Consider the following 15,316-nt stretch of genomic DNA (forward strand, 5'->3'; position numbering starts at 1 on the left):
AGGTGAGCTAAAAAAGGCAGTCTGCCATCAAAGGAATCTAGGGACTTCTGTTGAAGTTGATGTATATATTTGATGGTTTAAATGTTATGCATGAATTCTGTTATCTTCGCTAGCTAAGAAGAACGGGAGTGGATCGTAACCCTTGGCTAGCGAAGATGGAATTCTATGATCTCTTTAAAATGGTTAGAAGAAAGACATTAATCAATTCCCCATTCACGAAATGACTCATCGCTGTATTTTAACAGGAGTTGCATGATGGCTTTCACGTGTTGAGCAGGAAATGGTGACACTTAATTAAATGTAAGGGAGTGATGCTTAATTTTTAGTCAATTTTGTATCTTTTTCCTTTAAATACCAAAGCTAGCTTTTTTTTTTGGTAATGTTGTTTATAAACTTATCATTTATTTGGGATAATGCTAAAGACATAAAGTCAGTGTTCTCTCTGTTCTCAGACTACTTTAACCACCAATAAAAAATCTTGTTGTCAACTTACCATGATATAACCAAGAACACTGAAAGTGTGGTTAAACCCAATGAATTAATTACTATAAATTCAAATTTATTGGGAGTTTTTTATCAAATGTTTACTAAATAATAGTTCACAGAAAGACATGTCATTTAGCAACTTGTAATTGTTCACAACTTTGCCTCTTGGTCTAGATGAATAGTTGTCTCATTGATAATCAAACCGAATCTCCTTATTTTTGTATGTTGATTAAAACAAACAAAATTTGTGGTAATGACCTGTACTGTGTTAATCCAGTACTCTGCATTCTTAGCAATAAAATAGCAAATATCAATTTTTAATTACTGTGGATATATAGAATAATAGGTAGCCCTTACGGACTCGTCAAGATATTCCACATGATATTGTCAGTATCAATAAATAGTTGACACAGCATAGGTTTCTGACACAGAATGAATGTGTTCTAATGAACTTAAAATTTTTGTTTTCTCTCAGAGCAATTCACTATGCTGTTGAATATTAATCCTCTCAAAAAAATGTTTGAAGAAATTTTCTTTTTTATTTATGAAATTTCAAATGAGAAAAATTGATCCCAATTTTTTTAATCACATCCCCCTTTCCCTTATTCCAAAACTAATCTCAATTAAAATTTCTAATGGAGTTTGCAACAATAACTACTCATTTAAATACATCATAAAATATTAAGATGTAAAAAAACTGCTTGTTATCACTGAATGGTAAAGATTATTTTAATTTATCAGTTAGTAGTAAAAAGTGAATATACATTGTATATTGTATATAACAAAGATTTAAGTTGATTCTGGACAAAGAAAGATAACTCCAATTAAAAAAAAATCTTGCTATTGCACAATATTTTGCAATTAGATATTTCTTGCTTACTATTCTGGACAAAGAAAGATAACTCTAATTAAAAAAAAATTTGCTATTTCACAATATTGTGCAATTAGATATTTCTTGCCATTGCGCAATACTGTGCAATTGAAAAGACTTGCTATTGCACAATACTTAATATAATAATTTTAGATCCTGATTTGGACCAACTTGAAAACTGGGCCCATAATAAAAAATCTAAGTACATTTTTGGATTCAGCATATCAAAGAACCCCAAGATTTCAATTTTTGTTGAAATCAGACTAAGTTTAATTTTGGACCCTTTGGACTTTAGTGTAGACCAATTTGAAAACAGGACCAAAAATGAAGAATCTACATACACAGTTAGATTTGGTATATCAAAGAACCCCATTTATTCAATTTTTGATGAAATCAAACAAAGTTTAATTTTGGACCCCGATTTGGACCAACTTGAAAACTGGGCCAATAATCAAGAATCTAAGTACATTTTTAGATTCAGCATATCAAAGAACCTAACTGATTCATTTTTTGTCAAAATCAAACTAAGTTTCATTTTGGACCCTTTGGACCTTAATGTAGACCAATTTGAAAACGGGACCAAAAGTTAAGAATCTACATACACAGTCATGACAGTTAGATTCGGCATATCAAAGAACCCCAATTATTCAATTTTGATGAAATCAAACAAAGTTTAATTTTGGACCCTTTGGGCCCCTTATTCTGTTGGGACCAAAACTCCCAAAATCAATACCAACCTTCCTTTTATGGTCATAAACCTTGTGTTTAAATTTCATAGATTTCTATTTACTTATACTAACGTTATGGTGCGAAAACCAAGAAAAATGCTTATTTGGGTCCCTTTTTGGCCCCTAATTCCTAAACTGTTCGGACCTTAACTCCCAAAATCAATACCAACCTTCCTTTTGTAGTCATTAACATTGCGTTTAAATTTCATTGATTTCTATTTACTTAAACTAAAGTTATTGTGCGAAAACCAAGAATAATGCTTATTTGGGCCCTTTTTTGGCCCCTAATTCCTAAACTGTTGAAACCTAAACTCCCAAAATCAATCCCAACCGTTCTTTTGTGGTCATAAACCTTGTGTCAAAATTTCATAGATTTCTATTAACTTAAACTAAAGTTATAGTGCGAAAACCAAGAAAATGCTTATTTGGGCCCTTTTTGGCCCCTAATTCCTAAAATGTTGGGACCAAAACTCCCAAAATCAATACCAACCTTCCTTTTGTGGTCATAAACCTTGTGTTAAAATTTCATAGATTTCCATTCACTTTTACTAAAGTTAGAGTGCGAAAACTAAAAGTATTCGGACGCCGGACGACGACGACGACGCCGACGCCAACGTGATAGCAATATACGACGAAAATTTTTTCAAATTTTGCGGTCGTATAAAAACTCAACTACCTTTTATTCTATTTATTCGTAATTATGACGTCACACAATGTATTGCCTAATATTTTCAGTGATACAGCCAGTACGTTGATACTTGAAAATATGCGGCAGTAAGATCAAAGGGAAAATATACGAATTACCGATAATCATTAATCTTCAATGGATACCAATATTTGTGAGTTTTGTGGGTACAGGTGTTCCATGAATTCAAATGTGCAACAAATTACAAATATTCTGTAGGCTTTGTATGTAAAACCACAAAAAATATATTCACTTAAATGCTAGTTTACCACAATCCACGAAAATTGGTTCCTACGAAATAAATGAATCCATAGTATTTGGTTAGACCTGTATCATTGTGTATAGATGTTGAAACCCACACCATTCTTCTTATATAGAATGGATACTATTATAACTTCAATCATAGAGGCAATCCTGTCATTAATCAATTGTGAATGGATTCTTGAAGGATTCTACAGGTCTTGCATTTGTGTCTCTGCATTTTTCTGTGTGACTCCAACATATTATTTCTTTATAAGATATTGGTAATAAGAGATGTATTTACTGCCTTATAAGTCCTTAAAGAATTTGTTGACTTGTTGGTTCAATAAATAATTGATTGATCAATTGATGAAGGATTATATGAAAATACCCTCAACATAGTTGAAATAATCTGCTTAAACATTTACTTTTATGGAAAAGTATTTCAGAGCCAGACTATTAAAGTTCTAAAAAACAAAAAAATAAGTACTGAAGCCACAACTCCTGTCTCCTTGATAGCTTGAGCCAAGACCAGAATATAACATGGACATTTTTACTAATTTAGTTACACAGATTTTAAGGAGCAACGGGACTATTTATGGGCTATTGCCAATTCTTAAGATGAATTGTGATCTTTTAAATATATTTACTCAAGCCAGGTATACATTGATCATTGTTTAAGCCTGTACTATGATCTAGTTGCTTCTAAATCATTTGGTCTCAGATGGATAGTTGTCATTTGGCATTCATACCACATCTCCTTATTTTTATGTTTACTGGATAGATATGTGTTTATTTTGTTAAAGCATTTTGAAAGAAAGACAATCAAAAGAATAAAGCAAGCACAATTTTTATTCACATCATCTCAAAGTTATTTCAAGTTCTCTAGCTACTTCTAATCTGATTTTACTTTGTAGTTTCCAACTTGTGTCATATGACAACACTTTGTCATGTGATTGAAACTGTAACCTATAGCAACGACTCTTTCTTCCAGTTATATCACAGACATAGGTGTCAATCAATTTGACTGACATAACTGAATCATTAGCCACTCCTCTAATGACATCAAAAAATGTATATTCATCAAAATCTTTCTTTTCATTCTCCCAGAAACTCATGTCATGATCAAACATCACTGGAAATAAACTTACTGGACTATATTCAAAAGAATTATCTCCCCTGATTGTACATTGTTTAGAAAAATCTAAATTATTTGAAAATAACAATTCAACATGAGGGAGTCTGAATGCTGCTAAAGTCAGAAGATTTAAATCTAATACAAAGACTAAACAATTGACTGTGTTCTTATTTGAATGTTTTTTGTAAAACCACAAATGACCAATAGTTCTATTCCTGATTTCTGAAGGACAATAAAAGTATACTTGTATTGAACCAATCTCATTCAAACCAGGCAGATCAGTATCAAAATTTTCTAAAGCATCACATGATATTTTCAAGCCTGGAAAAGATGCATCCAGACAGGAGGTTATTTTCTTAAAGCTTGAAGAAATATCTTCAGATTTACATATTTCTCCACTTTTAAAGCTGAAAACTCCAAGCATTTCAGATTTTACAGGACAAGTGAATGGGTTTATTTCACAAGGTCTGAATACTTGTCCAGTCATCAGACATAGCGGTGGCAATTTATCCTTAATTTGTCGATGAGAATCTGAAAATTGCTCACAATGTAAATTTTCCAGTTCATCATTGATTTCATTTACATTTCCAGCTGTTTCATGATTTGAATCTGCAATTTTGTTGAATAAAAAAGGCAAATGTTCCAGGAGTGAAAATCTCAAATGACAGCCAGACATTTTTTTAACTGCTTCCACTCCTGCCTGACAGTCAGTTACTTCCCCTTCTTGTTGCTTATAAGTTATCTCCCCTTTCGACTGACATGAATTTTCATTGCTGAGTTTACCTTGTCCATCAATATTTTGAAAGCCATAAATTTTCACAGCACTGACTTCAAAGGTTTGTTTCCCATCAAATTCTGAACATTTTTCTGTTCTATAAAATCTCAATTCAAAGTTTTCAAAGTATTTTGATTTGGGCATTTCTCCATTGATCACAGCAAGTAATTCTTTCAGTGAGCCTGGTACCTCTTCCAAAACTGGGGCTGGTGCTGGAATCAGTTTAATAGAAAAATGTTCTGCTATATTACTTTCGAGGTGTTTATATACCTGAGAAACTGGATGATTATCTTCCTTGAACAGGTTTCTGGAAAATATAAAACTGACGTGTGCAATTATAGATGCCAACAAAATTCACACTGCTAATTACCAAAATAAAAATATTTTTATGTGCTTAACCTTATTACATTGTAATAGCAAAAACTCTTCAATCAAACTTCACATATTATTATCAACACAATAACTTCTGATGCCCTACGTCTAGCAAAGAAAGAAACAATATTCTTTTAAAACATATTAATATTTTTTCATTCCCAACTGATTTTTACACTTTTAATACCTAACATATCTTTTTATTTATTTGCTATGCTTAATACAACATTAACTAGCTGTGGTTGATTAATCTCATTTTGTGTGATGATATCTAATGACAAATATAAATACAGCGTGACTTCATCTTAAGCCTATGTTCACTGGACATGATATTGATAAAAATAACCAAAAGCCATGGTATAGGTTAAAATATAAACAATAATATTCACTCTCAACTAATAATTATATTGGTCCATTAATTTTTCTTATTTTGTTTTGCTAAGAGATAGTGTGGGTCCCAGGTTAGATTGTAGTTTTTAATATCATGGATGCCATACAAAATAATTACATCTCAGTTCCATTATATTATTAAGATTTATTCTTTGCCTAGTTTTTCTTTATCATTTCCATGAACATGTCCCTGAAAGACATCAACTTACCTTACAATTCTGCTGTTTAAATATTCAAATTTGATTAAGGCTAATTGAATACATTCTGTTGGTAATGGAATTATCTCCCCTTTCTGAAAGACATGAGTTATTGCCCTTTCTGTGTTAAATCCTTTATCTTGACTCCTATAAAAGAAATGTAAACTAACTGCCAAGTTTAATTGATGAGCTTTGATTTTTTGTAGATTTGATAGCTTAATAAACTGGAAGTTTCACCCCATAATTACATATTTTATCTCAACTGTTCAGTTTATTTTACTCTACATCAACAACTGTGTATAAAATCATTATTGTTATAGCTTGAAATCAAATACTTTCCAGTAAAACACTTGATTAAAATCTTCAAATTAAAGTTTTAATTGATCTTAAAAATATGGGTTTGGCTGAAATATTATTCATTTTTTAAAGGTCTATTCCATTGCACACCTGATAACAAAATCTACTGAAAATCCTTCTTCTAACAGAAAACCAGGTGCTCCGCAGGGCGCAGCTTTATACGACCGCAGAGGTCAAACCCTGAACAGTTGGGGCAAGTATGGACAAAACATTCAAGCGTGATACAGCTCTGAATTTGGATTGTGACCAAATTTTTGACATTACATGGTTTTTTTTTACACAAAACAAATGTCAAGATTTTACAAATCAATTAAAGATTTCTTCTTCAAACTTTTTAAATCTAAAATTAAATAGTTGACACAGCATAGGTTTCTGACACAGAATGAATGTGGTGTAATGAACTTAAAAGTTTTTTTTTGCCTTTGAGCAATTCACTATGCTGTTGAATACTAATCCTCTCAAAAAAATGTTTGAAGAAATTTTCTTTTTATTTATGAAATCTGAAATGAGAAAAATTTACCCCCCCCCCCTTTTTTTTCACATCCCCGTTTCCCTTTTTCCAAAACTGATATCAATTCAAATTTCTAATGGAGTTTGCAACAATAACTACTCTTTTAAATACATCATAAAATATTAAAATGTAAAATAAAGTGCTTGTTATCACTGAATGGTAAAGATTGGTTGGTAGTAAAGTTAATATACATTGTTTATTGTATAAAACAATAAAAAAAACTTCATCAGTAACATTTTATATTGGCAAATTTCCAATGAAGTTATTTACATAAAGTTATTGGCAAATAAAAATAGAAAATGACATCATAGTCATGTCTGGCAAATGTCCAACATACATTATCTAAAAACATTTTAGATAAGATAAGGAAAAAAAGCTTCATCAGCAACATTTTATATTGGCAAATTTCCAATGACGTTATTTACATAAAGTTATTGGCAAATAAAAATAGATAATGACATCATAGTCATGTCTGGCAAATTTCCAACATATATTATCAACTACTATTCTATACAAAGAAAGATAACTCCAATTGAAAATTAATTGAGATTGCACAATATTGTGCAATTAGATATTTCTTGCTATTGAGCAATACTGTGCAATTGAAAATTTCTTGCTATTGCACAATACTTGATATGGAATCCTGATTTGGATCAACTTGAAAACTGGGCCCATAATCAAAAATCAAAGTACATATTTAGATAAAGCATATCAAATAAGCCCAAGAATTTAATTTTTGTTAAAATCAAACTTAGTTTAATTTTGGACCCTTTGGACCTTAATGTAGACCAATTTGAAAACTGGACCAAAAATTAAGAATCTACATACACAGTTAGATTTGGCATATCAAAGAACCCATTTATTCAATTTTTGATGAAATCAAACAAAGTTTAATTTTGGACCCCCATTTGGACCAACTTGAAAACTAGGCCAATAATTAAAAATCTAAGTACATTTTTAAATTCAGCATATCAAAGAACCCCAAGGATTCAATTTTTGTTAAAATCAAACTAAGTTTAATTTTGGACCCTTTGGACCTTAATGTAGACCAATTTGAAAACAGGACCAAAAAAGAATCTACATACATAGTTAGATTCGGCATATCAAAGAACCCCAATTATTCAATTTTTGATGAAATCACACAAAGTTCAATTTTGGACCCTTTGGGCCCCTTATTCCTAAACTGTTAGGACCAAAACTCCCAAAATCAAACCCAACCTTCCTTTTATGGTCATAAACCTTGTGTTTAAATTTCATAGATTTCTATTTACTTATACTCAAGTTATGGTGCAAAAACCAAGAATAATGCTTATTTGGGCCCTTTTTTGGCCCTTAATTCCTAAACTGTTAGAACCAAAACTCCCAAAATCAATCCCAACCTTCCTTTTGTGGTCATAAACCATGTGTCAAAATTTCATAGATTTCTATCCACTGAAACTAAAGTTATAGTGCGAAAACCAAGAAAATGCTTATTTGGGCCCTTTTTGGCCCCTAATTCCTAAAATGTTGGGACCAAAACTCCCAAAATCAATCCAAACCTTCCTTTTGTGGTCATAAACCTTGTGTTAAAATTTCATTGATTTCTATTCACTTTTACTAAAGTTAGAGTGCAAAAACTAAAAGTATTCGGACGACGACGACGACGACGACGCCAACGTGATAGCAATATACGACCAAAAAATTAAATTTTTTGCGGTCGTATAAAAACCAAAGACCCCTGAAAAGTATTTTTAAAAGCATGTAAATAACATCAGTAATGTCTCGCTGTGACTATGAGATGAAAACAGCAATAAAAGCATTGTTTTTTTTAATTTTTGTATTCTTCATTGTTGTCATGGTTGTGGTATACACTAGACTGTGAATTCTTTCACCTTTTGTCATACAGGTCTACTTTATGTTGTCAGTTTTACTCATTGCTGAAGGCCATATGTTGGGTTACCTGTAGCTGTTAACATATTTGTTATTTGGTCAATTGATTGTTGGTTTAATAGCAATCAAACCTCACCTACTCATTTTTATAATTTAGAATGTACCTGAAACCAGTAGAAGAATACTGCTCAAAGTCATTGACTACAAATGGCCAAACATCTTTCAAAATGAGGCCAGCATTAGCTGCCATAGAAACGACCTGCCAACTGTCATGCCAAGCTCTCATGGGTTTGTCTGCAGGTGTTCCACCTTGACCTTTACATAATGTCATTAGGATTTGTCCTTCATCTGTAATGATATTCTCAGCACTGTAACAAAAAAATGTTGGTTGAAATAATTATATAAGCAAAAAATGAAAAAGGTTGCTCTGGGTGAGACCACAGCAATTTGATAAATGAGTTAAAATGACATTTCTGAAACAATTTTTTGCTTGTTGCTCATGTAAGAGCTGAAGACATGCCATCAGGGCTCACATTCAGTGAAAATATAAGCATTTAATCAAATTGTCATTTACTCTCTTTTGGAGTGTTGTCTCATTGGCAGTCATACCACATCTTCTTTTTCATTTTAGCATACAAATTATTATTTTTTAACTATAGACAATAAAATATATTGTAAAGAAAACAACAATTTATTATCAAATACCTGGTTGTTATTATTGGACAAGGTACAAACAGTAAAACTTTACAGTTTTGTATGTAAAGTTTCAAAGTAAATTTCATCATGGATCCCTTTTTCCGCAATTAGGGGTTCATTCAGGGATGAAAATAAATTTGAAATTTGCGCCATTGGCTTTTACAAAGTTAAATAGCTATCAATGTATTAAATTGAGTTGCAGTAACAAAACAATTAGGTCAAAGTCAGAAAAGTATCAGTGGCGGATCAAGAAATGTCCATAAGAGGGGGCCCACTCCAGTCATGTTTCAATGATTCCTTATATAAGCAACCAAATTTTTCTCACAAAAGGAGGAGGGACCAGGCCCCCTGAAAAACCATCTAAATCTGCCTCTGGGTATAAATAATTTTGTATTTAGCACAAAACTGGAGAAGGGCTCTGTAAAACCTCACCCTTCCCTAGTTTCTCAGTCTCATACAAAAAAGTTAAAAAAAATGTCTGACATTGATCAAATATTGCATTAATTCTTGTAGCCAAAGGGAGATAACTATTTGTAATTTTTCTATCTAAATCTGAATAAGACTTCTAGAAAATCTTATTAGTAAAGATATTTGATTTTCCCTATGGATGAAATACCCTATTTACTTTAATATGAATTAAAGCATATATATAGGAATCTAAGAACCAGTAAAAAAAGGTTTTTTAATACACATCATGATCATTTATTCTTATCTGAAATTACATGACTTTTGCATGACATCACAAAAGTCTTTTATGAGTTGAAGCTTACTGGCGCCCTGTATAAACAATAAACTGTTACAAAAAACATTCAAAGAGATATGTTTAAACCATCATAAACACTTTAAAACCAAATCCATTTTATGACCTCACTTAGTGTTTCAAAAATTGAACCATAATCTATCAAAATTTCTAAATGTTGACTTTCTCAACTTTTCCCTCCATCAGCTCATTACTGATGACCTTTGTTTTTGGGACACTTGAATGAAACAAAAGTTGTCTGACTGAAAACAAAATCTCGATTGGAATAAATAATGCAAGCAATAAAAAATAAGTTTGTTTATGGTAAAACATAAATTTAAATTTCTACTGTCAAATTTGAGTAATTAAATTGAGTAGCACTGAAATCACTTCCGTGAAGATAGTTTCTGTTACCTGCAGAAGAAGTCAGACAACAGCTTTCTATTTTTCTTATGGTTAGACTTCCCACCAGAATGAGGAAAATTGAAAATAATTCTATCAAACTTTACATTCTTGAATCGAGGATCTGTATGTACTTTAGTAGCATCTGTTGCCAGGTACACTGTTACACCTAAAATTGAAAAAAATGAGAATTAAACAAAAAGAACGCCATGGAAACTATGAACTTTGTTTAAACCTGATACCTTTATTTTGTAACAAAAGGGAGATAACTGTTTTCCTATCTTAATTTGAACTAGAACACACCCGCAAAATCGCAGGAATTTGAAGCTTGATTGAAAGTATATATACTGTTGTAGGGAGACATTTCGTAAAAGATTTTGTGTCTGGAGAATTTCAGTAAAAGAGTTCATGTCTGGAGAATTTCAGAACAGATATAAAAATTCATAGGCACTTGGAAACAGTTTCAGTCCTTTCCCTTGTTTCCAAAGTCCGTTAATTTTTTTTCTGTTAAATTCCATTATTTTTAAGTTTCTGTATACTATGAACATACATATCCCATAAAAAGAGTATATTTGCTATTAACTATCAATTTCAAGTTTCTTCTCATAGGAGATCACTGCTATATTATAAAGAGTCTTTATAATATAGCAGTGATCTTAGAGAGTCTCTATCAACCCGATAATTATTGTGCTGTCCCTGAGAACTGTAATGAAATTTATGTGCAAGTTTAAAACCTGAAGTCCTGTTTGACTTAAAAGTGAAATTGCTGGGATTTTAAGCTTGGTCGAAAGTATGTTATTGCTTTTTGGAAGAACTTTTGTAAGGTCAAATAAAATAGTATGTGTGGTTCCAGTTACATCTGAAAAAAAATTAGGGTAGGTACATGTAGGTAGGGATTTTCTTTTATTTTATGGTGTTTTTTTTTACATTAAGTCTATGGGAGCATCATTCTGACTTTAACAGTGCTTAATGAAAAATGACAATAAAATCTTTAGGGTAGGCTAATTTCAAGACAAAAAAGTAGGGAAGGTAGGGTCACTGGAACCACACATATATTTTTATTTGGCCAAAAAGATTTTATGTCTGGAGAATTTAAGAAATGATATCAAAAGTCATATAGGTACATGGAGACAGGAAATTAATTTTAAGCCCTCTCTCTTTTTTTCATAATCAGTCGGTTATCATTTTGTTTTCTGTTATATTATATTATTTTCGCGTTTCTGTATATCATGTATACTATGAACAGAGACATATAATACATTCTATGTCTCTGCTATGAACATACGTATCCATATTATAAATATTAAAGTGTATTTAATTTCCTATTAACTATTAATTCTAAGTTTCTTCTCCATGGTGTTCTCTGCTATATCATACAGAGTGTCTATATATATATATTATAGTAGTATTTTAATCATAGTACACAGTACATGCAGAAAAGCGCAAAAATAATTATCCTGTCCCCGTCAGAGTACTTATGAAAATTATGTGTAAGTTAAAACCAAGGTATAATAGTAGCGGTTCTTACGATCTAAAAACCACGTTATGGACAACACTCTGATTGGCTTATTTATTTTTCATTTTTGTTATCTATCATACAATTGGTTCTCAACGTTAAAACCGGTAGTCATGTCTGACATAAAAGTCAGTCTGATGACGGAATGAATATCCGGACGCCTTTATTTTCGTTTTTTTCCCAAAATAACCAAAACTGAATAGTCATAAGAATGGATGACAAATGCGACTATGCATGGTATCAATAGGACACAAGGCATGCTGATCAATTTATTGTGGGAGGAAGAGAAACGACACACAAAATGAGGTCTTCTTGTTTAATAGTATAGATAAGTCAATAAGAATATAAGAATCTGTGTTTCTCTCTTTTTTTTAATTATTTATGCAATGAATTTATACATATCTCAAAAGCCAGATTTCTTGTAGCAAAAGGGAGATAACTTTTGTGGTAAAACTTTGTTTAAAAATTGGCACATTTTTTCTTTTTATATTTTCACAATATTAAGTACATAATGAAATGTGCTATATTTTATTGTGAGAATTATAACTTTATCATGTTTATATAAAGCAATGAAAAAAAATCCCACATGTTTCAGCAACAAAGTTTCAATTTCCTTTATGCACATCAAATGGCAAGGACATACAATATATTTTCTATCATTTAAGATTTGCAAATCCTATACCGTACATTAATAGAAAATTTAAGTTAATAACTGATGCTTGAAATTTTTTTAATTTTGTCATGTTGGGGTCTGTTAGTCTACTTGACAATATACCACATTTCATATTTTCATAAGCATATAGTAAAAGATCAATATTCAGTAGCAAGGACTGCACTACCACATGAAGAAACAAGAATGTGTCCTCAGTACACGAATGCCCCACTCGCACTATCATTTTCTATGTTCAATGGACCATGAATTTGGGGTAAAAACTCTAATTTGGCATTAAAATTTAAAAGATCATATCATAGGGAACATGCATACAAAGTTTGAAGTCGATTGGACATCAACTTCATCAAAAACTACCTTGACCAAAAACTTTAACCTGAAGCGGGACAGACGGACGAACAGACGGACGGACGAATGAACGGACGCACAGACCAGAAAACATAATGCCCCTCTACTATCGTAGGTGGGGCATAAAAAATATTCGAATTGTGTAATTAGTGAGGTGAGAGTATTTTTGCACCTTAAAGAAGGCCTCACTGTGACTTAGAGATGAAAAATAGCAGTATCATAAATTGAAAGCAAACAAACTGTACTAGTTGTGTGTACAACATACCATGTTCCTTTAACAGATCAATATTTTCCAATGCTGTTTTGTGTTTCTGAATGGACTCTTCTGTCTCAAAACTAGTTGACACCATAAGCTTTCTATATTGTTTTGAAAGGAACTTCACCATGGCAACTGAAAAGGAGAAATCACCTTCACCAAGAAGTAAAATCTGACCTTCAAATGAAGAGTTCATCCTGAAAATACACATGTAAATTTTGTAGTGAAAAGGAAATTTAAGCAGCATCTTCAGTCAAATTTTCATCTAAGAACTTTAACTTTAAGAACTACATAATGCAAACAATCTTTTACATTGGCCATGGTTGCAATAAAATAACTGATTTCCAAGTAGATTAAAACCAATCTTTCATATTTGATTAAGCTATGAAATCATTGTTATTAGTGGGTCCAGGGATATTAATTAAGTGGATTTCATGGGTTAAAGCCATGAATTTAATTGTCCAGAATAAGTGTTAATCATCAAGGACGCCTCTGGGCATGCTGGGTGCGGGAGTTTCTCTCAACATTGAAGACTCATTGGTGGCCTTCGGCTGTTGTCTACTCTATGGTCCAGCTGTTGTCGCTTTGACACATTCCCCATTTCCTTTCTCAATTTTAATCAATAATATATCCATGAAAGTAATATACCATGTTTTATTACTACTCTTATAGTTGTTGCAATGACATATGACTCATATGTCATTGAAACAACTATAAATTTCTAATTTATTATTATTGACCATTAATAATATTTAAAGAAAAATTGAATCATAATTTCATTTTATTTATTACCTTTATTTTACCAAGTGATATGTTTCTGATAACACAAATAACAACAACTGTAGAATTCTGTTCAAATCCTTCAAAGACTAACAGTACTGTACATCTTTATGAAGATTGCTTTGCATAGAACACCAACATCTTTCTAAATAATCATGTGGTCAATTATGGTCATTTACCTAAAAAAGATTAAAATAAATCATCAAAAAGTATGCATTACACATATATATATGCATGTTACAATGATCATGATGATGACAAAATATTTTCAACCTAAAAGGATATACATGTACATATATCTTAAAATCTTGTGCACCGCTACTGATAACAGATTAAATTGAACCAATAAGTTGAAATGAAATCGTATTTAGACAAATATTTTGACACAACAAATGGTCTTTTTAGTCTCAAAACTTTCAAATTTTGATAAAACCATTACACACATTAGTTCATTATATTTCATTTTTAAATTTTATCTTCATCCATATGTTTCTGTGATATGAACATGATGAATGAGAACGTATTGTGTTTTTTGTCATTATGTCCTGTCAGGGGCCCTTAATTGGAAAATAAAGAACTTTGAACTTTACAAAAATGTATATCATAAAATTAAGAATGGAAACAGGGAATACATGTGTAAAAGAGACAGAATCAAAACTAAAGAGCAAAAAATCAACCCAAGGGTCACCAATAGGTCTTCAAAGAAACAAGCTTAAGAATAGCAGCTTTTTCGTCACATTGTGTATTGCCATATATGTATATCATGTATATACATAAAGCATGTCAATAAAATTGAGAATGGAAATGAGAAATGTGTCAAAGATCTAGACAAAAACCTGACCAAAGTGCAGAAAGCAGCCGAAGGCCTCCAGTCGGTCTTTAATTAACACATGAGAAAATCAAGTATGCCTTGGCATATAAATATCGATTCAGTTTTAATAGCCTTGTCTATTAAACAACTGATTTTCTTTTTCAAAGTGGTTGAGGGGAAGATACCAGCACTCCCTCCAGACATATATGTAATGCCAGATGAACTTATAAATTCCACTGACTAAAATGACAAATTAGAGCAACAACCTTTAATAACTTTGTCACTAAGAACATAATAGACCAACAAGTCTTTTACAACAAAACCAGCAGTCATAGTCCCGAACAGTAAGGCAGACCAGTTCAAAAACTCCATTTGTGTGCGCACTGCATTAAATTGGAACCGTCTGGTATACTCTTTAGTGTGCATCCCTATAACTGAGGAGTATGAATTAGCACTCCTCAGCAAGTGCAACTAACTTG

General features: G+C 31.6%; 1 protein-coding gene across 1 annotated transcript; it reads right to left on the bottom strand.

Annotated features, from left to right (window-relative positions):
- Positions 1-3,844: 3,844 nt before the first annotated feature.
- Positions 3,845-14,206, bottom strand: LOC143083867 (ferredoxin-fold anticodon-binding domain-containing protein 1 homolog). Its single transcript, XM_076260246.1, has 6 exons — positions 14,039-14,206; positions 13,256-13,443; positions 10,469-10,625; positions 8,784-8,987; positions 5,895-6,029; positions 3,845-5,230 (listed from the first exon to the last, which is right to left on the bottom strand). The coding sequence occupies exons 2-6, from the start codon at positions 13,440-13,442 to the stop codon at positions 3,871-3,873; spliced, it is 2,043 nt and encodes a 680-aa protein (XP_076116361.1). The 5' UTR covers position 13,443; positions 14,039-14,206; the 3' UTR covers positions 3,845-3,870.
- Positions 14,207-15,316: the final 1,110 nt, after the last annotated feature.

The sequence above is a fragment of the Mytilus galloprovincialis genome, chromosome 7, assembly GCF_965363235.1.
Source record: "Mytilus galloprovincialis chromosome 7, xbMytGall1.hap1.1, whole genome shotgun sequence".
NCBI lineage: Eukaryota > Metazoa > Mollusca > Bivalvia > Mytilida > Mytilidae > Mytilus > Mytilus galloprovincialis.

What these genes read in the sequence shown, in the direction of transcription:
- LOC143083867 (XM_076260246.1), bottom strand. Translation starts at nt 13,442, where the DNA reads ATGAACTCTTCATTTGAAGGTCAGATTTTACTTCTTGGTGAAGGTGAT. An exon ending in TATTCTTCTACTGGTTTCAG is followed by an intron (nt 6,030 to 8,783) that starts GTACATTCTAAA and finishes TTTCTTTTATAG; the next exon opens with GAGTCAAGATAAAGGATTTA. An exon ending in TTAAACAGCAGAATTGTAAG is followed by an intron (nt 5,231 to 5,894) that starts GTAAGTTGATGT and finishes TATATTTTCCAG; the next exon opens with AAACCTGTTCAAGGAAGATA.